The following is a 24,621-nucleotide window of genomic DNA, read 5'->3' as shown; positions in this document are numbered from 1 at the left end:
TAGTGCTGCGCAATACCGCATCATAATCGCAGATGAATCGCATGCGGTCATGAACGCGATATTGCGTAGCTTTTTAGCGAACTATGACTTTGTATATTAAGTGCCGCTCCATTCAAAATCAGGTGTTGGACATTTACTGCTTATCACAGAACCGGCTTTGACGAGACATGCATGACAATCGCATGCCATTAATCGTGCATCCCTAGTCTTTACTATCTTTAAATTACACAGTGTGGGATCATATACTGTATATAGTTCTTATTAGGGATGCACCGAAATGAAAATTCTTGGCCGAAACCGAAAACCGAAAAAGAGAAAACCAAGGCCGAAAACCGAAACCGAAACACCGAAAGAAATTATCCCAATTATTAGTACCATTGCATTTATTGCTATGACCGTGTACTAACTTTACTAAAATTAAAACATTGCAATTGCATAAATTAATATTAAAGTTTCAAAGATAATTACAATTACATAAATTATAAAAAAACATAAAAATGCATAATTACAAATTATGCAAATATTTATTAAGCACATTGCAACAATGCACAGTATAAAATAAAATTCAAACTAAAATTTAATCCCACTCATCTGTATATTAAATAATAATGTACAGGCCTACTGGCCTGCAGAAAGGTTTTAAAATTAACTGTTCTCTCATAAAAAGTGCATTTAGGTGAAGAGCATTTGAAATTTTTCTCTGTAGTACTAGAAAGTGCATTACTTCTCCAGTAGGCAAGACTGTTATCACTTCTGGGGATGGGGACTTCAGACAGATAACCATCTAGCTGTTGAGCAGTTGAGCTTGTCATCTGCCTGACATTTGAGAAATATTTGAGAGAGTGTATTTAAATAGGGCCAGGGCATAAATAAACATTTTTATCAAATTAAAGCAGAAATCTAGCAAAAAATCTAGCAGAAATATGGCTACAATCTGATATTATGCATGTATATGTATATGTGTGTATATTATATATGCAGAGACGAGTCTTTTTTTTTTTTGCGCTCTGATCTCAGTCTCCTGCGCTTGGCGCTTCTCCGTCTCCACGCGGGTTCTCCGCATCCAGCGCGGCCTGGAGCATTTCTCGTGTGCTCTGCCATATTTCCGCGTCCAAGTAATGGTCTTTATAACGCGGATCAAGCACATTCGCGATGAAGTGCGGAGGATCCGAAAAGATCTCAGTGAGACGTGTGCTAACAGACTCTATAAGACTGTACTTTTCTTTGTTTTCACTTCGTGGTCCGTCTCAATCTCTTTGTTAGGAGACGCTTTAGTGCTGCGAATAAAGGAATAAGAATAGAGAGAATGTTCTCTATTAAGACCCACTGGTGTGAAGTGAATGACGCGGGGAGCTCGTGGTCTGCGCTATGCAGGTGCACGTGCAGGTCGCGGTTTCTGTTTGCGTCATCATAACATTTCGGCCGTGTTGTTTCGGTAATAAAAGTGTTTCGGCCGAAAACCGAAAATGCACTTTTTGGCCATTTTCGGCCGAAAATTTTCGGTGGCCGAATATTCGGTGCATCCCTAGTTCTTATATTGACCATCATGCTCTCATATCGGCATTGTCCAATATAACAATGCGTATGAATCCACTAGAACCTTTATTACATGATTTATTACATGATTACGGCATTATCCAACAAATGTCTAAAACAAAGCCTAAACAGCTATAATGTGGCTATTACATAAAATGATCTGCCCAATGCAACTTTTGGTGATGTCAGCTGGAAATATATTTGGAACAACATGGGCTAAATAACTGCACACTGTATAAAAAAGCATTTATTAAAGAAGCAAATATGGCCCATTTGGATTGCATGTTTATTTTACGGTGTTCCTTAACCAAATAATTTTGCTAAACATCAGAATGTAGAGGTCAGAGGATGAGAAACAGGTGAAGGCCCTTTCTCTCTCTCTCTCTCTCTAAATCTGTGTCAGTGGGGTCTGGGATTTCTGGGATCTGTAACACAAGGCTGTGGTGTCAGGTCACAGTATCAGCAAGGTGACACACTGAGTTACTGAGGACAAGGAAACTAGAGCTGCACAATGTGTCGCTTAAGCATCGATATCGTGATGTACGAATCCACGATAGTCACATCGCAGGATGTGCGATGTAGGCTGTCATAGTTGATCCGTTATTCATTAACTGTACGGCCCTTGACGAATGTGATTCGCGGATTAATTTCACAGCAGTTTTAAAAATTTAAGTCCTGTGAGTTTAACAGGGCAGAGAGAGAGCGCGTGCGAGAGAGAGAGAAAGAGAGCGCGAGAGAGAGAGAGCGTGAGAGAGAGAGCGAGCGAGCCCCGGCCGCACGCTCACCGTCATCAAACAACACGAGCGCCGTCTTGCTCTCTCTCCCTCACGCATATTAATCAATTGATACGATGTTGTCGATGTTTAAATCATTTAAAATGAGAATGTAAGTGTGCTCACCCCATTTTGGTTTGTAAGAAAAAATTTGATTAGATTTCATATCGCAATATATATCACAGAAAAATAAAATATCGCAATGTAATTTTTTCCCAATTTCGTGCAGCCCTAAAGGAAACCCTGTGTTAACACTTACTGGGGTGGTTTGCTTTCCAGACACATGAACATAAAGCTGAAGAACAGAGTCACAGGCCGAACAGGCCTCAATTCAGGCCGAACATGAAGTTATATGGAAAAAATATTATGTTTGTGTATATTACACAATTCTTGTGTATATTATTATGCATGTATATTAAAATGATAAAACAGCAGAGGCACTGACAGATAAAAGTTCCAAAGATGCAAAACATGGTCATAAATAATAAAGTCATAAATATGAACACATTCTTCCGAGGCCGAACTTTTTTATGCAAAGCATCCTTCCCTGTGCCTGAACCACCCCGATGGAGAGTAATGCAAAATAATAACACATTTTCATACCTCTCCTCCTACATAGCAGGCTGAAACTCACCCACGACCTCACTAGTATGATTAACACCAATGATTCACTCCTCACACTCTTCCTCTGCTAAAACAGACACGCTCTGAAGAAGAAGTGAAAGATCTCGGAGAGGGCATCCGGAGATCTGAACAATGATATAAAGACCTTCGCTTTTCATTAAGCTGCTTAACGGAAAACACACACGTTAGTGCTGCCTGTATTGTGTAAAGCTCAGTCAGCATTAGTCACACTGGCATGAGTTATTAATGAGCACTGAATCTGTCCTCTTCCTCCTCGTCACTCTGAATGGCTCAATTTTCCATCCTTTGGCACTCGCACCGCAATCTGTGCCTTATCACAGTTAGAGGGGCAAGGCTGGGTATTTGCACTGACTGTGATCTTCATGGTTCCCTAATTAAACAACTTCCCCTATAGACTAGTGCTTCTCAACCTTTTTGAACATTTGAATTGCCGTCTCTTATTTTTTTCCTTTTTTTTTATTTACAGAAATTAGGAGTACCCATTGATTATAATAAGTAACTAAAATAATTATAATAAAAAATATATATAAAAAGTAAACTATTGAATTCCATACACTTGGGGGTCAATTAAAATAAACATTTATTTGTTGTTTATTTGTTTTGTTTTATTTTAAATCAAGTCATTTAAGTCATCTTGAGGCCTCACTGGAAGTATTTTTTTTATATACAGAAATCAATGTCCACATATTTATTAAAAAAAAATTCTTAATTATAATTACCATTTTGATAATAAAATAGTTGAATTGCAGAAGTTTGGGGTTGATTTAAATTTGTTTTAAACAACGTTTAGTTCAGCTTATTAAAGCTTGTTTTATTTTAAAATTTAGTCTTTTTTATTTTTTATTTTACAGAAATTAGGAGTGTCCACAGATTGAAATAAGAAAAATTATAATTCAAATGAAGATAAATAGATTGTTGAATTCCAGAAGTTAATGGGTGAATTAAAATAAGAAATATTGTGGCTATTTAATGGGTTTAGCTTATTTTTAAGCTTTTGTTTTATTTTAAATCATATTAAGTCATCTTGACACCTCCTTTGGAAATATTATATATATATATATATATATATATATATATATATATATATATATATATATATATATATATATAATACCACTGCTAAAGAAAGATGGGTCTAAACTGCTTGTTAACTTCATCAGCACTGGCAAACTCATTGTTACTGAATTACCAAAGGACACTGATCATTAGTACGAGGCATATAGGATTTTCAGTTTATCTACTAAACGAAATGACTTACAGTAAAGACACGTTTAAATCAGCCATAAAATACTGAATTTACAGTGAGGAACATGAAAGTAGCCTTGACAAGCCTTTCAATGAACTGTTAAGGGAAGTCATGTCTAGTCAAGGAAACGCTTCCTGAACTAACTTGTTTTTTTTGTTTATCTTCCAGTAACCTGTCATTTAGTCCAACACGCTTGAGGGAAATACAATTCAATAGAAAAGCAAACGTCATTCCCAACAATAAAAACACACGTTCATACGTATATTGGTTTCTGTGCGGTCAGTGTGAAGATATGTCTCACCTGGCTGGATGAATTCTCAATAACACCTGCTCCTTGAGGCCGGGTTGACATTTTCTCCCAGGGATTCTCAAAAACAGGGCCAAAGGAGCAAATAGAAATGGAAGATTGTATTCAGTGGTTGACAGGCATTTATAAGCTTGTCGTTTGAGGCTATTCGTCTGAGCTGACAGAAGCGATCCGTGTTGCTAGCTAGCCTGAACTAGCCACGCAGACCAGCAAGATCAACAAGTTGAAGCCCAACATCAGTCCATGTGTGGAGATAAACAAAAAACTTGTTTTGAAGTCTCCAGTTGAAAATAAAGAGCAGGTCCTTGAGGAGGATTTATGAAGGATTTTAAGTCTTCTCGTGAGACGTTGCTCACTTACATTTCAATCTGCTTCCCAACCGAATAAGAGTTTAAAAACAATTCATATCCTCTCAGGTCTTAAAATGACAGTCAAAAACAGGAAAAGGGTCTCTCTGCGAGCGATATCAAATGTTAGGTCAACCAAAAATCACAATTTTACCGACCTTCAAAAACAAGTGTCAACAAAAGGTGAAAACCTCAGCCGTAAACGAAACAAACGGCGCAAGACTGAACACGGATGTAAAGAAAAACAACCGTGAGGGCTAACTGTTACGTTAATAACGAAGGACTAGCAAACGTAAGGTGGGTTTCAAAAAAAAAAAAAAAAGAAGATCAATCCCGAAAAACCATCATGATCCACGAAACCGTCTTCCGCCACGCACTGGATCCCAGTGACAAACGGATCTTGAATGAAAGGAAACGTCTGAGGGCTCGCGTCCGAAAACAAACATCCAGGGTCAGGTAGTAAAATCCATGATTGGCCTCGGGGCTGAGGTGAAACGGGTTTCAGAGGAGGCGGATCGGTGTCGTTCTGCGGCCGAGCTGCTCAAACGCTCGTGCCTGATACCGGAACAAGCGCGAGAAGCAACATGGCCGATCTCCGGAGCGAGCGTAGAAGGGGAGGGGCGCTGACGGATCCATGCGCGGACTCTAGACGGCAGTCGACGGTAGACGTGGGGTGACATCATGCGGTCGCTGTTACCGTGGAGATAAAACTTAGCGGATGCCTGGACACAGGAAACAGCATCTGTGAGTCTGACGTGCTGGCTGCTGTGAGACCGAATGGGAAGTTTTCACGCAACTAAGAGGCATTTGAAGGTTCAAAGAACGTTTTATTTCGAACAGGTTTGATGCAACAGAGTTTACAGCTAAAACTGTAAATTCACATGAAAAAAAAACCTAAACATGTATATACAAACCAGACACCACTAAGCTCTCATAGATCAAATCGTAGTCCCTTAGGGGTGCGTGAATCACAAAATGACAGATAAAGTAAACATTCAACCCAAAATTAATAACCTGTCATTGTTTACTCACTCTTATGTAAATCCATTAACAAATACTGTTAATTTTTGTGGAGCATAAAAGGACAATTTTTGAAGAATCTTCAAAGGGTCACAACTTTATTTTATGGTGCGATTCTCACTATTAACAAACCATTAACTATGATTTTGCCTCAATAAACTCCCAATTTGCTGCTTATAAATAGTTAGTAAGGTATTTAAGTTTAGGTTTGGGGTAGGATTAGGAATGTAGAATATGGTCATGCAGAATAATTGCTTTAGCAGTACTAATAAACAACCTATATGTTAATAATAGACATGCTTATAAGCAACTAGGTAATAGTGAGAATTGGCCACTAAAATACAGTGTTACCCTTCAAAGAAAATAAAAGCAACTGTGTGCCACATTTAATGTTTTCTGAAGCCATATAAAAGTTTTTTTGGAGAAACAAAATGACATTCTAGGTTAGGAGTGTCAGACTCAATTCCTGGAGGGCAAGGGCCCTGCAGCTTAGATTCGACCCTAGTTAAACACACCTGATCAAATTAATCAAGTCTTTCAGGCTTATTTGAAAACTACATGGTATGAGTGTTTGAGCATTGTTGGGACAAAACTCTGCAGGGCTCCAGTCCTCTAGGAATTGAGTTTGACACCCCTGTTCCAGGTATTCACACAAAAAAAGTAACTTAAAAACTTAAACCTAACCCTAACTTCACCTCCACCAAAATTCTTAAATCAGAATTGGTGTAATGTAAAAAAAAAAAAAAAATAAGATAAACTAAAAGCTATCATGGTCTGTCACAAAAACTATTTCATGGCTTTAGAAGACATGCTATATAGCACACAACACATATGGACTTGCTTGAATTTGTCAGTCATGATCACTATGGACTGTTGTTAAAAAAAAAACCTGTGTAAAGACATTTACATAACAGGTTCCAAATCACTCAAAAGTGAATAAAACAATAATAGTTTGATGATCTAGTCATGTTCTTTAGGAAACATTCCACTCGTAATGATTTATAATATTGGGCTTGTATCACAAATGCTTTGCACATGCTCCATAACATCATGGAGAGTTACTTTGAAAGATCTGTGCATAAATGCATGCTAATAAATGATGACATAATGCAAATACCTGAGTGAAAGTGTAATAGACCTCTTTAAATAAACAAGCATCAATCTACACACACACAAAAAAACTAAATCTGGAACACCACAACATAAAACTAATATAAAAAATGCATGTAAAACCAAATCCTGATGCAAGGTTTAGTCTTTTAGCTCCTCTACTGGAATGGAGAATAGGTCAGAGAAGAAGCTCCCTTCGTTATCACCTCCACCAAAAACCAGAAGTGTTTGTGGGGCTGACTCTGGAAGTACATCTTGCTCATTCATAGAACCCTGTAAAAAAATGACAATTATTATGAATAATTAACTGAAGGCACTTGCTGAACTTCATTATTTGAATTTGAATATTGTTACCCGTTTGCATGTTGTGGGCATGGTAATGATGGAATGTCCAGCTCGGGGTACAGAACTGAGCTGGGGAAGTTTCAGAGATGACCAGCAACTAGTGTCTGAAAAAAAATAATAATAATAATTTATATATATATATAAATAAACATTATTATTATTATTTATTTCAGGTCAAATAGAATCTTAAAATCTGTCAACAGCATTTATGGCAAAAACAAAAAAAGATGAATCCGTTTCTACAAGATCAGTATATTAGAATGATTTCTGAGGGATCATGTGACACTGAAGACTAGAGTAATGGCTGCAAAAAAACCTCAGGAATAAATTCATTTAAAAGTATTAAAACAGATAAACTCATTGTAAATTCAAATGTTTTACAATATTTCTGTCTTACTGTATTTTTGATCAAAAGAATACAACTGTGTAGAAGATATATTTAACTGCATGAAAATCTTACCGACCCCAGACTTTTGAACAACAATGTACATAAGTAGCAATCAGAATCCTGGCAACGGAACTATGCCATAAAACCTCACCTGTGTTGAAGATGAATGCATCTCTCAGTGCGTTGTTTCCATTGTAGCCCCCATAGATCAGGAAGCTGCAGTCTGAAAGAACCGCACAGCCATGCCAGCTGTGATAAAGGAAGGGTCAGAGGTCAAATACTCAATACATCTCAATACATATGGCCAGTCATGTGACCATTATAATAAGACAACTGATTGAATTATTTAAACATTTAATCTGCAGTAGAGTTAGCATGTTTTTAAAGAATGGTTCTTCATCTTTATTTACTCTGAGAATGAATTGTCACACATTTTAAATACCTTCTGGGAGAGGGAGCTGTTCCACTGGTCTTCACAGCAGAAAACTCCATCAAGCCTGAAATAAGTTGTGAAAATGTGACATTTTAAGCTGACTACTCCACTTTTTAAAAGAGCACCTTCAGTAATTATTATGTAAAAACTGTATAAGTCATACCAGATATTAAATATGCAGAAAAATCAAATAAGTCTTGAAAAGCGTAACAATTCTTGCAGTATTTACCGAGGTCTAGCATGTACATGTCATTGAAGCACACAGGGGTGTCCCATCCACCAAACACAAAGATCCTCCCCTGCATCACACATGCTGAGTGCCTGTACAAATAAATCAAAAAGGAAATACTCATCTGCCACATGTACACCTGAAAACAGTTTTGAAACATTACTATCAGTCAAGCAATTAATGAAATTACATCATGTAATTTTGAATAAAAAGACACTAGCTCCCTACCCAGAGCGTGGTGCAGGCTTCTCTCCATTGACAATAGGTTGATACCAGATGGCCATTTCAGGGTTAAAGATGTAGATGGAGTCACTGCAGCCATCTGGTTCTGGGTGTGGGCGAGGAAACACTCCTCCAAACACAAAGAGCTCTCCTCTGAACATACTGCAGCTGTGGTAGGCCAGAGGAGGCACTTTTCCTTGCGCCTGAAAGGGTTAATTAAATTAAAATTTAGCTTTAGCTTTTTAGTATATTCAATAATCAACTGGCTAAAACTATTAAACCTGGATTTACTATGGATTACAACAAGATGACATCTGTAACACAAAAACAAATATTTTGTTCCGAGTGATGTGTTATATACAGCAATACTGTATAGTTCTGAGTGTTTTGAAATTTTTTGTTGTTAATCTTGGAATCAACTGCAGACTAACCTCAACCAAAGTCCAACGCCAGGTTTGTGTGTCTAGGATGTGAACATCATTAAACCATTTCTTATGTTTCGAGCCGCCAAACACAAAAATACGCTTGGACTCCGGGTCATAGGTCGCTGTGTGACCTATGCGGGCCTCAGGGGTGGGTCCTTCGGCAAGGGTTTCAGCAGGTACCCAAGAAAGATACTCTGAAAACAATAAGAGTTGAGTTGCATATACCAAATAAAAACAATTAATAACATATTGCAATCCACTGTAGGAAGGAAAGCAGTGACTAACAGATTTCACTACTAATTGCACTTTAAAACGTCACAGTTAATTAACTGTAGAGGCTCCACTACACAGTTTTTGTTGCACGGAACGGAACGGTTGCAACTTGCGCAAAACAAAAAGTTACACCAGCGGTGCACAAGCTTAAAGTGCTGTGCTTATCAGAGACACGGAGGCTACTACACACACTAGATTAACTATGACACAGAGACCAAACAGCGAAGCTTCTTTTCCACCAAAAAATGCCTGTATTCGATAGTCTGAGAGCATTTTGGGTACACCAAGAATGACCAGTGCATCATGGAAATATTGCCATAAAAAAAGTTGCCACTAAAGAAGCATATTAGATTACATTATAGATAATGCACAGCTAGCTGTGCATTTAATTATAATTATAATAGACATAATTTTCTCAGGCCACATATTTGATTAATTATTAATAATATTATTAAAATTAATACTTATGGATGACAATAACAGTTCAGTTAATTCCCATCATTAGTACCAGTTTCCCCAGGGGGATAAATAAAGGTAATAGTAATATCTGTCTTATTATATTATTATTAATATAAGTAAAAACCAACAAGGATTCGAAGTTCTCTACCTTAGGTAAAAAGAAATGTAGAAAGAATGCAAAAACTGAAAACCTTTTTTTCTTTTTTAATTGCAAAGGGAGAGATGAACATTTGCTTGCCTTAATTAGTATTTTATATAAATTACACTTTAAGATCTGAAGAGTGTTCATGTGATTTTATACATCAGTAGTGTTGTGAAATTATCCTACCAACAAAATCTATAATCGCTGCATCCCTAATCTAATGACATGATGAGACAGAAACATAATGTGAAATGCTTACCTGTGCACAGTTTCCAAATGGGGTCTTTGCAGAACTGCATTCTGGCACCTTGTCCTCCAATCATAATGGCTGTCTGAGGATCAATGGGACAGAGAGTTTGACCCCAGCGACCTGATGGCTTGTCCAGTGGAGCTGAAAAAGTCACAGTGTTGAACATACAATAACTATCATATCACATAATTCATGTAAGCAATGAGAACAATCACTCACCAGTCTGTAAGGACGTTTTGGCCTGCTTGCCTTTAGCTTTGTGGCTCTGAGAACTGGAAGCTGCAGTCTGTTGCTCCTGTTGTGAGAACAGACGCGTCTGACCTCCACGATGATTGTTCTTGCTCCGTCTTTGAGGTGTCACCTTATCAGAGGCATTAGGACAGATGTTCTCCTTGCCCCTACCTTCATTAATTTCTTCTTCCTCCTCCTCTCCCTGAGACCGCTTTCTCTTGCCCAGACATTCTCTTACTGCAGGTACTGTGGGGTTGCACTGGAAAAAATCAATCGAGAGAAGACACTGCAGGTAAGTACAGGCAAATACACAGTGAATCTACCTTCGGCAGGTTCAACTCACCTCTGGAGTGCATTCCATCTGTGAAAGAGTCAGCCCCGGATCCAAAAACTCTGCAATACCCTTTGGAAAACAGGATCATGGGTCACTTACTGTATATGCACAGGTGCAAAGGTCTTCACACAGGATGCAATACATTTTATTTCTTATATATTAAAAATAACTTGATAAGGCTTTCAGCAAAGATTGTAGCTACTTTGACTGGAAATTTTTCTAAATGTTGTGGAAAAAAAAGGAAATAGTGACTGTTTTCATTTTTGTGACGCACATCCAAGTTAAATGGATGACTGACGAGGACTTGGTTCTGTCCATTGAATGTTTGACTGACTGGCAGATCTGAATGCGAGCATGAAGTCGACTGTAAGAAAAGAAGCAGCCTAAATGAATGAAAAAGACTGGCATACATCACCAGAAAGAAATCTTACATGTTCACCAGAAGATCAAGTTATGACATGTACAAATCATTTACAAATAGATCAACAACATGCTTTATGATTTTAAAAATTGATGAATTTCCATTCGAAGCAGACTTCAAAATCATCACAGAAAATGTAATAAAATGGTTCCAGATTTCATGTGGGATTTGTTGTGTAACACAAAATAAGGCTGAGCTTGTACGGTCTCTTACCCCAGTAAATTTTACATTTAGGGTTGCTCCACTGGACCAGACACCATCCTCACCAGATTCCCATGACAGACACCTGAGAGAAGAGTAAGGTTTAATAAGGCATTCGAGATTGTGATGAAATCATACTGAACTGACTTAACGTTAATGGTAAACGTACTTATTGAATGGTGTTAGTTTTCCCATGTTAATGGGTATGTTCCTCTCGTCAGCAAGTTCCACAGAGACTGACTCTCTCTCCCCCCAGTCTCCTCTGGTGAAGAGAACCATCAGCTGGACACCAGGCTGGATCTCAGTCGAGCTCTGCCACACATCACGCCTGTTGTGGGAAATACATGATGAAGAATACAATCACCTCAAACACAGGTTCAACATATATTTACCGAGACAAGCATCTACAGTACTGCTGACATCGTGCACATCTCTGTTGTTAGCAAGAACTTTACGAAGCGGGAGACAGAAAGTCTGCATTGTACTATCAAGACAGCTTAAAAATATTAACATACGAAGCTATCTGAATATATGTCGTGCATTAAACGACCTGAAACGACCTGTTTGTTTCTCAGTGAATTTTACCTCAAAATCTGCTGTGGTGGTTCATCTACTCCAAATATGGCATAAACACCAAAGTCCTCCATCGAAACGCTTTTATTTTGACACTTTCCACCAGAACAAGTGCAAAACAAATAAATTACTAGACAGACTCTGATACACAGAGTTCTATCTCCCGCCGACCTAAAGCGCTCTAAATATAAAACTCGCGCCACCGCCACGACGTTTCATTCACGAAGCGCAGTGATTGGATGAGTGGGCGGGAACACAATGCTGTCGACCAATCCGATAGAAGAAGCAACCCGTTTTCCTGTTGTTGCGATGTTGATTGACAAGTAAAGTCGGCCACTTGATGATCGACTTCATTGCAGGCGGGATGCGTTATTGTCATGGAGGAGGGTCATTCTTGTGACTGTAAATTTTGGTAAAATCGACTCTATGTAATGAGAATAACACCTCATAAATCATAAAGTGAGATCACAAAAGTGACAAAATGATATGAGGAGAAAATGCACATGCTATATACTAGACTATTATCATTGTGAAAGTTCCATATACATAACCAGTTAAAATGTTGGTTATTATATAGTGTGAAAAAATGATCTTTCTACTTTTTATAATCAAATGTATATAATCGTAATTTAAACAATCCACAGAGGGTTTGTAATTTGTGCGACTGACTAGAGCTGCTGCCAAATCAAAGACTATCTGTTATGAAATACATTTACATTACCAATAATACCCTGTCCGCTGGTGACACCTGCTGGGCAAATGCATTGAAATGCTATGGAAAGATCTTAACTGTTATTATTTGCGTACATATCGTTGCAAAAAAGTTTTAAACAGTTTCTACTTTACAGACTTTAATTTCTGATAGAGGTCTCACGTATAATAAGTCTATAATAAGTGGGTATTTATTGTTTTATTTAATTATTGTTGTTATTATTATTAATATATATAAAAATTTAAAAATTGTTTATCCTCCCTCGCTCTCGCCGTCACGTGACTCCGACAGGCTCCGCCCATCATCAACTCAACCAACCTAGAGCTTCAACATTACAGGTGATCAAGGGTTGTTAATCAGTTATACAACGGTTTTTCTAGTAAGGTAACGTTACAATTGAACAATGTGTAGGCATCTAGTTGTCCCAATTTTTTTTTTTTTTTACAGTGTTTGTCACTGCAACACGACGAGCACTTAGCAAGCACTTTTGTAATGGAGTGCAGTAAAAGTTAACACAGTGTCAGTTTGTTATTCCGTTACCTACACTTGGATCATGTTATTTCCTGTATATTTTTTATAAATGTAAAGAAGGCAAATGTAAATGTTTGTCATTAGAATTCTGTTATCAGGCCCATAAAGTACAATAATTTTTAAAGACCAACATGTTTATGTCGTGTTTTAATATTATCACAGACAGGCCTGTATTCTGCAGTGTTTTATACATTTTAAAATCTTACAGCAGATGATGGCAAATCATAGTATCAATCTAGAGGGGAAGCGGCTTCCACGAATGGCTGCCACTCTAATGATGCACTTTACCGCTGAAAGGGAGCCTACCTTTGGCATCCACGGAACCAGGTTCAGGACTCCGACCCCTAAAAATGAGTTTGAAGATTCTCCATCTACTGGAGAAGTGAGTCAATCCACCAACCCAGTTGTGCCTCTTTGTTGACCCCAAAGTGCCCTCTGCTATGGGACGACATACTCTAGAAGACGAGTCGTTGGAGTCTCCTCCCCAATTGAAAAACCTGGGCTCTGGCCCAGACTCCCCTTCTGCATGGAGTCTGAGTAGTATTACAGGAGGTGAAACCCCCCTAGAAGTACTGGAGGACAATACAGACGGCTCTCTTCGGAGGGACCAGAGAACTGGAGGTTTGACTGGAGTTTCAAAAAAATGACATTATGTTTGGTTGCAGATGTTTTTTCACTACCAGAGCTACTGTTGTGTTATCTCAAACTCTTGCTCTTTCAGTGACGTTCACAGACTGGCACAAATGTCGCGTAACAGCTCTGTGTACTGAGCGTTTCAACAAGCTGCTCAGAGAATGTCCTCAGTACCACAACACTAAGAGCTGCTTTGCTGCTTTTGTACTGGAGAGAGGTGAGTGTGAGACAACGTTATTAGAATTGATTAAAAACCATAAACATAATTTTGTTACTTTAAATAAAATACACAAACTATTTATTAAGCTTTTGCCAAAGTTAACATTTCTTATTTTCAGTTAGTTTAACTTGATGTACTGAATTGACTACAACTAAAACCGAAATAAACATGAATAAAAACTATCCTGACACAATAAAGACAAGGCAATAACTAACAAAAATGACAAACACCAAAATGACTAAATCTTGGAAATTACTATACCGAAAATAAAAACTATACAAATAAAACCCATTTCAAAATAAAATAAAATAAATTATGAACATTGGTGTGAGATACAATGCCAACCTCGGTGCTTTGAAAGAAGACCACACTTTGTGTATGGTTAAAGACTGAAGCAGTAAGATTTTTCTGTTGGGCCAATATGTCAGATTTATACTTAGCTTGTCCTTTATAATTAAGATTTCTTATTTGTAAGTGTATTCCCTTTTTATTAATCATATAATAATCCCTTTAAAGCTATTTTAAAAAGCTATTATTATGTTTTTCTCGCAGTAACATTTATAAATGTATATTTTTCTCATAAAAACTTACATTTTCTTTGCAAAAAAAATGAACAATACCTGGAAATCATACCATTATCTTATCAAAACAGGAAACCCTAAGACAATCAATAAATTCTTAACATTTTCAGTTTGTAATTTTCAATCTGTTTTTACTGATACTACCAAGAAAATCACAATAGTCATTCTTGTCATTTGTCAATTTGTCACCTTAATTTAATAGAAAACCAAATGTTTGTGCATGTCTAAAGCCAGTATGCTTGGTATATATGTGTGTGTGAGTGAAAAATACCATGCAATCATTTGATGCATATTTGATGTGTGCGTCAGAGGTGCTTGACACAGGTGGGCAGCGCTGTGAGGAATATGAAGTGGTAGCTCTGGGATCAGGTCAGAACTGCTGCAGTAGTTGGCTTTCATACACAGGATCTGTCGTCCATGACTGCCACGCCATTGTCATCGCCCGCAGAGCCCTCAAAAGGTGCAAAAAAATTTAATATAGACGCATTTCCATACTCAAACGTACAGAGAGGGAGAGAGATGAAGAGATTTGATTTGCTTTATATGAATGCTGTTTTGTGTGTCTAATATAAATATATTTAGTCTGTCTGGTGTCACAGGTACATGTACAAGCAGCTCCTGCTGTTCTACAGTGCTGATCCAGGGTGGAAGAAGCGCTCCATATTGGAAAGTGTACCATTTGAACGACTGCTTCAGCTCAAGCCACACATTTACCTTCACTTGTACACTAACAAAGCCCCCAAAGGAGCAGCCCAGTGCATAGTTTTGTAATTTTAACTACTTTGCTTACACTCTATGTTGTCTGCTTACTGCTTTGTAATTTTCAATCTGTTTTTACTGATACTACCAAGAAAATCACAATAGTCATTCTTGTCATTTGTCAATTTGTCACCTTAATTTAATAGAAAACCAAATGTTTGTGCATGTCTAAAGCCAGTATGCTTGGTATATATGTGTGTGTGAGTGAAAAATACCATGCAATCATTTGATGCATATTTGATGTGTGCGTCAGAGGTGCTTGACACAGGTGGGCAGCGCTGTGAGGAATATGAAGTGGTAGCTCTGGGATCAGGTCAGAACTGCTGCAGTAGTTGGCTTTCATACACAGGATCTGTCGTCCATGACTGCCACGCCATTGTCATCGCCCGCAGAGCCCTCAAAAGGTGCAAAAAAATTTAATATAGACGCATTTCCATACTCAAACGTACAGAGAGGGAGAGAGATGAAGAGATTTGATTTGCTTTATATGAATGCTGTTTTGTGTGTCTAATATAAATATATTTAGTCTGTCTGGTGTCACAGGTACATGTACAAGCAGCTCCTGCTGTTCTACAGTGCTGATCCAGGGTGGAAGAAGCGCTCCATATTGGAAAGTGTACCATTTGAACGACTGCTTCAGCTCAAGCCACACATTTACCTTCACTTGTACACTAACAAAGCCCCCAAAGGAGCAGCCCAGTGCATAGTTTTGTAATTTTAACTACTTTGCTTACACTCTATGTTGTCTGCTTACTGCTTTGTATTTTAGAAAACTCTCTATTGTGTATATTAAGGGTATTTAGACAATGAATAGTTGAAAAAAAGATATATGCAAATGTCTTCCCACTTTCAGACAGTCTCAAAGCAGTGCCTACTCCACTCTGAAGCTGAAGTGCCACGCTAAAGGCTCTCTCATCCCTGCTGCCTTCCTGCTTCCAAGTGTGTGGGGTGTTCGCATCTGTTGCATGTCTGACAGTTCATACTCACCCGTTGGACTGTTACAGGAGTGCAAAGGGCACTACTGAGTCATTTCATCAATCCAGTCTACATTACCAGCTTTGCACTTGGTAAGCTGTTCGCATTGGCAGGTAACAGAACACTCCAAATATCTCCAAATATCGTAATTGGATCTTGATCGAAACTGTTAGTCATTCTGAAGTCATCCAAGCTGCCAGAAAAATGACAATATTTATTAACATTTTCTCTACTTTTGCCTAGGTGATTCCAGGTACAGCTCAGAGAAAGTGTCTGATATAGTTAACAAGCGTCTGGAATGAAGCACTGCCTCCTCCATTCAAACAAACCGCCATCGTCTTTCTGAGTGGAGAGCATGTGGGGCCCGATGAGAACACAGACCACTGCAGAGATCTCAGTGTCAGCTGGTGTTTGGGAGACTCCAGTATTGAGATTCTGGACAGCACCACTGGTTATGCTATCAAGAAGTCAGTCGTACTAAATAAATAAGTTAATGATGATCTTCTCTTATGCAAAGGTTTAGTGCTTGTACAGTATCATACAAGGAGCTCATTTGTATCGGAGCCACTGCTAGAAAAACAAGATCACTGCCTGTGTTTGTTTGTTCAACCACTCGTTTTGCAAAAATACTGTACTGTCTCCGCAATAAATTCATCACTTTTTTGTTTTGATCTTCCTTTGTTTTCCTCTCTTAGTTCTCCATTTGTAAGCGGTCCTGGATCGTCCAGCAGGCTTTGTAAAAGAGCGTTGTACTTCTGCTTCAGAAAAGTCTCAGCGCTGGCAGGCCACCATGACTTTTTGTCATTCCCCACATACCGCAGTGCTAAAGTATGCGTATTGATTTTAGTTTTGATAATATCCACGCACATGTGAAAGACATTTTATCCTAAATATTTGGGTTCGTTAGTTAAAACTGAGGTTAAATGTATATAAATGTGCCATTTTGTGTCCTATGTGGTCTGTTGTTGTAAACAGCCCATTTGTTTGGTTCTGTCAAGATGGCAGCCCAGCTGTATCAGGAGACCAAGACTCAAGTCAGTATGCAGTTCTTGGCCAACAACGCTGGACCGTGGAACTCCAAACACGTGGTAGATTGCTTCAGCCGTTAAATGACAGGTTGAACAACCCTTGAAATTCACTAAGGTTCCCAGTCATTTCAGGCTTTTGATGTTCAATAGATACCCGTCTTTCCTGTTGAATGTTCATTGATGATTGTAGACATGTTCATATTGTCAAGTTCTTTATCAGATGTTCACTTCTACTGAAAACATTTCTGTTCTTAAAAATGCAAGAGTACTACAAGCTATTTTGACCTGATAGATAAAGTTTGTGTGGTTGCTTTGCTTTTGCAGTTATTTTGATTCTCTGATTTGGTGTTTTATTGTTTATTTGATAAGAAAGATATCCACGAAGAGACTTTATGTTGGCTTGTCATACCTACATATAAATATTAGAGTTCTTTTACAAGCCCATTCATAATTTGTGATAAAGAATAACAAAACATTGTGAAATTGTTGATATGTGGTTCTTTATTTACAGGAATTAAATAATTAGAGGTACAGTAAATAACTAGAACTTATTGTAAAGTAATCCATTTGCCATTTCCCTATGCCAAAAACAGCTTTGTAACTGTTTCTGGTCTTGTCACATTCAATAGTTAATTGCATGAGTTATGTAAATGGTAACAATGGTAAATCAAAATGTTAACATTTGACTAAGTCAAGTACTTTGCATCACTGGAAATTACTGTTGGCCATATCTTAGTATTCAGACTGATCCATCTCAATGTCTATGGTGGTTCTCATCCTGTGTAACGTTATTGGTAACTGATTGTTATTGCGTTAACACAATACAAATTATGACAACTGACAGGTGACTTGAATAACACTGATTATTTCTTCACCATGGCACCTGTTAGTGGGTAGGATATATAAGGCAGCAAGTGAACATTTTGTCCTCAAAGTTGATGCGTTAGAAGCAGGAAAAATGGGCAAGTGTAAGGATTTGAGTGAGTTTGATAAGGCCCAAATTGTGATGGCTAATGGCTAGACAACTGTGTCAGAGCATCTCCAAACCTGCGGCTCTTGTGGGGTTTTCCTGGTCAGTATTTATCAAAAGTGGTCCAAGGAAGGAACAGTGGTGAACCAGCACAGGGTTATATGGGCAGCCAAGGATCATTGATGCACTTGGGTTACTGTACTGAGCTACTGTAGCTCAAATTGCTCAAGAAGTTAATGCTGGTGCTGATGAAAAGGTGTCATACTGTAGTAAACCTCTAATTATTTGTTTATAATTCAGCTTCTGCCCCCTATTGGCCAGTGAACAACTTGGTCATACAACAGAGACACAGAATACTAAGTAATACAGGGTCGCTCAAACTTGATCTTGGAGGGCCGGTGTTCTGCAGAGTTTAGCTCCAACTTGCCTCAACACACCTGCTAGGAAATTTCTAGCATGCCTAGTAAGAGCTTGATCGGCTGGTTCAGTTGTGTTTAATTAGGATTTGAGCTAAACTCTGCAGGACACTGGCCTTCCAGGACTGCGTTAAGGCACCCCGATGTAATCTGTACACAGGAGAGAGACCACATACTTGCGATTGTAAATCCACTCAGTTCCTGTTGTGTATGGCCATAAAATGAGGCATTGTTCAGAGGCAATTCAACCTCTATAACACCTAATAAATAAATTAAGCACCACAGGACAAAACATTTGTTTTTATGATGCAAACAATCTAAATGGGGTTTTGATCAGGCAAGTACATTGTGAAAGGAAAAAAAAAGAGATTATTTTTGTACGAAGACTGTATTTTCACTCGGAAACCCTTTCAGAAGTATGCGGAGAAATCTGATAGCAAAAATAGCTGACCCCTCTCAATTCTCCCACCTCTTGAACTCCTACATCAGCTGGCAGTTCTGCTCCTCTAACTTCTCTCTCAAGCCATACAAGCCTGGCATCAGGATCCTCATCTGAGAACTGTAGGAGAGTCCCTGAGGGCTTCAGCACCTGTAAGCATTGCTTCACTATCTGTCCAGCCTTAACTTGACCTTCTTTAGTCCTAACTAAAGCATCTGTGGTACCCTTGTCTAATATTAAATCCAGGCTTCTGGGCACAAAGTATCCTCTCAACTGTGTGCAGTCCATCTCCAGGAAGGCAAGATCCGATGATGGATTGCATGGCTGTACCAATGTAGAATTACTGTGCTTCTCCATAAGTTTCACTGCAACTGTAGAGATATCAGCACAGATGACCTTCACAGCACATGGAGAGGTTCTGTAGATACAAGGTCCTAATGCTGACGTGCCACAACCCATGTCCAGGATGTTCAATGGACCACTGTTTGAATGAGACATGGTCTGAAGTACAGGAAGAATGAAGTCTTTGACAGAGTGGAATCCAAAGAACCACTCAAAATTTTTGAATTGGCCTTTGCTTCCATTTTCTGTATAGAATCTGTCCCATGTTGCTTTTTTGTCCATGTTTTCAATTAGTTCATCTGTGAACGAAAGTTGTAAATAGTTAGAATATAGAACAAAATGCATATTATCCCCTTTAAAGTGCAATAAGTACTTTAAAGATGCTTTAAGTGAATTATTATTATTATTTTAACCACTCACTGACAAAATCACCAAAATAGTTGAGAAACCACCTGTCTTTTTGACAGCCCTACTACACCACAGAGGAATCAATGCGTAAACCGAACGTATTAGCCAATTAGAAACCCAGGAGGAGCATGCTGCTCATATTTTTATTTATTTTTTTGTTTGACTAATGGCAGACAACTGTTTAGAAACCTGTTTGGTAATGGTAATTAATTTTTCTTGGTGCAATATAAATCGCCCAGAGCAGTGTTAACGAATGAGGTTAATACATGTTAAATACAATTATGTAACAGGTTAAGATGTAACCATTTTAAAATTGCTATTAGCTTCTATGGAAATGTCACATAATCAGTAATATACACTAACTTGTCAAACTAGTATGATGCCATCTGTGTGCCCTGGTCAGCTTTGGAATGGTCCTCAGCGGCACTGCAAGTCTGGTGAATAACATTTGTACTCCGTTTAAAACAAAACCCTGGCACCATGTGTGGTCCTGTGACTGAATGACACGACCCGGAAGTGTACATGAGAGAGGGGGCGGTGGAAAAAGAACTCGATCAAGATGGCGGATGAGAAGCAGGAATCATCACAGGGAGAGGTGGAGGGTAAGTGCAAAAATAACATTCGTCACGCCGTTTAAAAGATCAGCTGACACGCTTCAGCTAAACACCTCGCAGGGTCCTGCATGAGGGAGCTTGCATTAGAAAATGAGCTTTAACTGCTGGACGAGCAAGAGGAGGAAATGCAGAGCATTCGCTGTACAAAGAGTAAACCCTGGGCTCATTTAACCAAAAATAAAACCCAATCTTCCAGCTGTAGACTGTAATATACACTAATATTCACTCAGGGTTTATGGAGGTAACTTAAGTGGTGAATCTCTTTGTGTTGTAGTTGTGTGGTTACAGTTATGGACGGTTATTATAGTGAGCCAGATGATGGTTAAAAGACTCCTCACACACGACTTTGTTTACATTACGTCCGAATGTGACGCAAGTCCGCACATTAACAATAACATCACTCTCATCTGCTGTATGCTCAGGTCCAGGTTTTTGTGTGGCAGGTGTCTAAAACTTTTTTCTTCTCTTTTTTCACTCTCTCTTTCTTTACGTCCACACTCACAAACACACACACACACACACACACACACACATATATTTATTTATTTGTTTTGCAGGAGTGAACTGCCTTGCATATGACGAAGCCATTATGGCACAGCAGGATCGTATTCAGCAAGAGGTGAGTGTTCAAAGTAATGTCACATTTAAAAATAGGCTTTTAATTTAGATCTATACTAACTGTTACTGAACAAATCACTGATAATTTTGTTTTTGTAAAATTGTTAGCTGTTTCTTAAATGAACAAATGAGGAAAGTTCATCCAAACATACCAGTCTGAGAACATTTACCCTCTTCTCAAAGCTATTTTCCTTTTTTCTGTGTAAGAGAAATGTTAGGCAGAATGTTTATGCTGTTCTTTAATTTCATACCCCCCCCCTCGCCCCCTCTGACCAAAAAAAAAAGTATGCTGAAAGTAGTCCACACAACTTCTAATGATCCAGTATTTAAAACTGAAGCATTTAATTTCCGCCATTAGCGTCACAGAACAGAATTGTCTGTTGACACCATGAATGATAAATATAACAATAACTATATTAACATCCACACCTTGGACGATCACATTGTTTATTCTAAAGAAGTTATGCAGTTATGTTGTCTGCTGCTTTAAATGCTAGAAAGATAACTATAACTATTATTGTCCACATGTTCTGTTTATTATAAGTGTGTGCTGAGGTTACTTCATCTGCTGCTTTAAATTCTCAAGCTCTTTAAATATGGTGGGTTCTGATGTCAGAGTTTTTATCATTCATCAGCTGAAAAAACATTTTATGAAAGTAATTCCAACGAGATATCATTCTTCTGTTTCATTATAGTTGTGGACTGGACTGTGCTATTCTCTTTTTAAAACTTTGTCATTGTAGTTGTTGTTCTTGGTGTGAACAGCCCTTTAGACATTTGCATATTATATAGCACATCAATTTTTTTTTTAAAGAGATCAGCAGCATCTTTCCCTATTCACATACATTGTATGAAAAAGAACAGAAGCATTCTGATTAACATCTCTCTTTGTGTGCAACTGAAGAAAGCAATTCAAACATGTTTGAAACAACATGAGGATGACTAAATTAATTAACCCTCTAATTGCTCATTTTATTTTAATAGATAGCTACCACTAACCCTTTAGTGTCGGACAGACAAGATCTCAATGTGCTTCAGGGTGAATATGCTGCAGAGGACACCATCTACCAGCTCAAGATAAAGGTCACCACATTTTCACGAGCTTATTTTACATGTAGCAAGTGCCTGAAACCTGCTGTAAAACTGTTATCTTGTTTATAGGACCTTCACAAAAAGTATACACACATTCGTAAGACACGGCCAGATGGAAATTGTTTCTACAGAGCTTTTGGCTTTGCACATTTGGAGTCACTACTGGATGACAGCAAAGAGCTGCAAAGGTAGTGTACTGCTTGATTTGGGTGCTTAAAGCAGATACCGTTTATTTTATTTGGACAATTTGCAGCAATTCTGGAGATAGCAGCAACCTTATTTACGCAAAGTACCATTTTGTAAATGTTTTTTCTTTCTGTCATTGTAGTGAATGTCTAAGTACCAGACCTGTCTCAATTTTGGCACTATAGGTTTAAAGCTGTGGCAGCTAAGAGCAAGCTGGACCTTGTAAACCAGGGCTTTACCGAATTCACTATCGAGGACTTTCACAACACTGTGAGTTGGAAAATGTATCAGTTATAAACTCAATTCTCAAATGACATGCCATCTCAAATTCAAAGCTCTGTGCTTTAATGGTAAGTTCACAGATTTTCAGCCAGCTTTATTTTGTTACAATGTTGGTAGTATACAGCATTGGGTCCGAATACATCTTGGATAGTTCAAGCCGAGTCCAAGTCTTTAACTAATGAGTTTAACTCGAGGACGTTGTCGTCATTTAAATTTTGTTGTTACTTATTTTTTTGTTAACACACAAAGTGTATTTGACTGTATTTAAAAATTTCCTGTCAAGTTTGAGTACAAGTCCACCCGAGTGTTTAGTTTTCACCAAAAGTCCACTAAAAGATGTATGTGCGTCATCTGGCAACTTGGGACAGCAATAACTAGAGATTGAACTTTGAGCCCAGTGCATTGTGGGTGTTCCAGTTTTCGCTTTGTTTTTTCACAACAGCCATTTTTCTGTTTTCTCTACTTGTGTAGCACTGATTTTTTTTTTAAAAAAAGAAGTTTCTACTGCACAGCCAACTTTTGTATTTTACCTTGTCAGCAGTGAATTACCCCTTTAAGTCCTGTAACTGTTCATGCTTTGTTTTTGCTTCATGTTTATGCTCACTGTGGTTTCTCTCCTTTGTCAGTTCATGGACCTGATTGAGCTGTGTGAAAAGCAGCAATCGCTTGGTGAACTGCTGACCTCCTTCAATGACCAGTGTGTGTCTGACTACATCGTGGTTTACCTGAGGCTTCTCACCTCGGGATACCTGCAGCGGGAGCATGTGTTCTTTCAGCACTTCATAGAGGGCGGCCGTTCTGTTAAAGAGTTTTGCCAGCAGGTAAGTGACACCTAAGAGTATTATTTGTGAACTAGTTTAAGACTATGGTCAGAATTTAACTTCTAATAATCCATGTTTTATTTTTTAGGACGTGGAACCCATGTCGAAAGAGAGCGACCACATACATATCATTGCCTTAGCCCAGGCACTGAATGTGCCCATATTAGTGGAATACATGGACAGAGGAGAGGGTGGAACGGTGAACCATCATATTTTCCCTGAAGGAAGTGAGCCACGCATCTTCCTGCTCTACCGCCCAGGCCACTATGACATCCTATACAAGTGATACTCTGTGGTTCCATTGTGAAGAAAATCTCATTTCTACAGCCAAGTTGAGTCATACACGTGTATGCAAGGCTATGCCATGATTAATCACAATAAAGTTTTCACTCCAGTTCTCCCCACATTACAAAATGAATGAATTTTTTTTTTTTTTCAGTACAGACAGAACTTCAAACAGACAATGCATCAGACAGCAGCATTATTAGGGTTGTACAGTAGGTTTTTTTGTGGTTGTAAATGTTATCATCTTGCTTTTAGTGTTTTTCCTTCCTTATACTGCCTTTCATGAGTTTTATTAAAGGGATTTGCTCCTCACTTCAGCTTAAGTCGATTTGTGGTTTCAGAAATCATTGTGAATGTGACGACATCAAGAGCACAGTTTTACAATTCAAAAGTGCCTCTAAGCCAGTTAACCAGAAAAGAACAGACCGGCTTTATTGAATTGGATTTAATCTTAGACAGCTTAATCATTTAAATGCTCATTTTACAAACAAATCACCTTTTTATTTATTTTAAGCAGATTTGGGTAAAAATGTGTTACAAATCATTTATAATCATGTACGACTCAAACCACAACACTACAAAGATTTGTCTGATATCCACCTGGACTCTGGAGGCATCCTTCTTGGTCGTGGCCGTTTTCTGTGGGATCCATCCAGCCGGACCAAGGATGGCAATCAAGATCAAGGTCATCATAAATACATTTTCCTATAAGTGTAGGGGCAAGGATGTATGAATGAGAGTATGCAACATTGCGAAAGCATTCATTTTGGACGGATTCAAGGCATGTCCGAGATTTGAG

At 38.3% G+C, this 24,621-nt stretch overlaps 4 protein-coding genes, 1 long non-coding RNA gene and 1 pseudogene across 9 annotated transcripts in view; 2 read left to right on the top strand and 4 right to left on the bottom strand.

Moving 5' to 3' along the window:
* The window catches only part of LOC132103850 (serine/threonine-protein kinase MARK2-like), a 59,767-nt gene extending 54,257 nt beyond the window's left edge, over window positions 1–5,510 (bottom strand). For all 4 annotated transcript variants that reach the window (XM_059508905.1, XM_059508914.1, XM_059508921.1 and 1 more), the window contains exon 1: window positions 4,502–5,510. In XM_059508905.1, coding sequence (XP_059364888.1) covers window positions 4,502–4,552 — 51 coding nt within the window. In that variant the 5' untranslated portion in view covers window positions 4,553–5,510. The remainder of the gene's footprint in view (window positions 1–4,501) is intronic.
* A 602-nt stretch (window positions 5,511–6,112) lies between these two features.
* LOC132103871 (actin-fragmin kinase-like) lies at window positions 6,113–12,136 on the bottom strand. Its single transcript, XM_059508940.1, has 13 exons — window positions 11,923–12,136; window positions 11,507–11,665; window positions 11,350–11,422; window positions 10,725–10,784; window positions 10,370–10,640; window positions 10,160–10,291; window positions 9,033–9,220; window positions 8,608–8,804; window positions 8,380–8,471; window positions 8,160–8,214; window positions 7,869–7,966; window positions 7,339–7,433; window positions 6,113–7,257 (listed from the first exon to the last, which is right to left on the bottom strand). The coding sequence occupies exons 1-13, from the start codon at window positions 11,982–11,984 to the stop codon at window positions 7,126–7,128; spliced, it is 1,614 nt and encodes a 537-aa protein (XP_059364923.1). The 5' UTR covers window positions 11,985–12,136; the 3' UTR covers window positions 6,113–7,125.
* A 1,113-nt stretch (window positions 12,137–13,249) lies between these two features.
* Window positions 13,250–17,847, top strand: LOC132097027 (adenosine deaminase domain-containing protein 2-like; annotated as a pseudogene).
* On the bottom strand, window positions 17,833–18,311 carry LOC132097043 (uncharacterized). Its single transcript, XR_009422647.1, has 2 exons — window positions 18,208–18,311; window positions 17,833–17,890 (listed from the first exon to the last, which is right to left on the bottom strand). It is a non-coding gene; the product is annotated as an uncharacterized LOC132097043 (long non-coding RNA).
* Window positions 18,312–19,007: 696 nt separating this feature from the next.
* On the bottom strand, window positions 19,008–20,446 carry cskmt (citrate synthase lysine methyltransferase). The gene is made up of 2 exons (XM_059508975.1): window positions 20,288–20,446; window positions 19,008–19,815 (listed from the first exon to the last, which is right to left on the bottom strand). The coding sequence occupies exons 1-2, from the start codon at window positions 20,370–20,372 to the stop codon at window positions 19,130–19,132; spliced, it is 771 nt and encodes a 256-aa protein (XP_059364958.1). The 5' UTR covers window positions 20,373–20,446; the 3' UTR covers window positions 19,008–19,129.
* LOC132103892 (ubiquitin thioesterase OTUB1-like) lies at window positions 20,436–24,145 on the top strand. 2 transcript variants are annotated; one of them, XM_059508962.1, is made up of 8 exons: window positions 20,436–20,526; window positions 21,096–21,157; window positions 21,265–21,310; window positions 22,141–22,239; window positions 22,318–22,436; window positions 22,620–22,704; window positions 23,343–23,537; window positions 23,626–24,145. In XM_059508962.1, the coding sequence occupies exons 2-8, from the start codon at window positions 21,114–21,116 to the stop codon at window positions 23,821–23,823; spliced, it is 786 nt and encodes a 261-aa protein (XP_059364945.1). In that variant the 5' UTR covers window positions 20,436–20,526; window positions 21,096–21,113; the 3' UTR covers window positions 23,824–24,145. The 2 variants fall into 2 exon arrangements, with proteins under 2 accessions (XP_059364945.1, XP_059364937.1); XM_059508954.1 differs by lacking the exon at window positions 21,265–21,310 and having other exon boundaries at window positions 20,439–20,526.
* Window positions 24,146–24,621: the final 476 nt, after the last annotated feature.

This window comes from Carassius carassius, chromosome 2 (assembly GCF_963082965.1).
Source record: "Carassius carassius chromosome 2, fCarCar2.1, whole genome shotgun sequence".
Taxonomy (NCBI): domain Eukaryota; kingdom Metazoa; phylum Chordata; class Actinopteri; order Cypriniformes; family Cyprinidae; genus Carassius; species Carassius carassius.
This window is presented reverse-complemented; position numbering and strand designations above follow the sequence as displayed.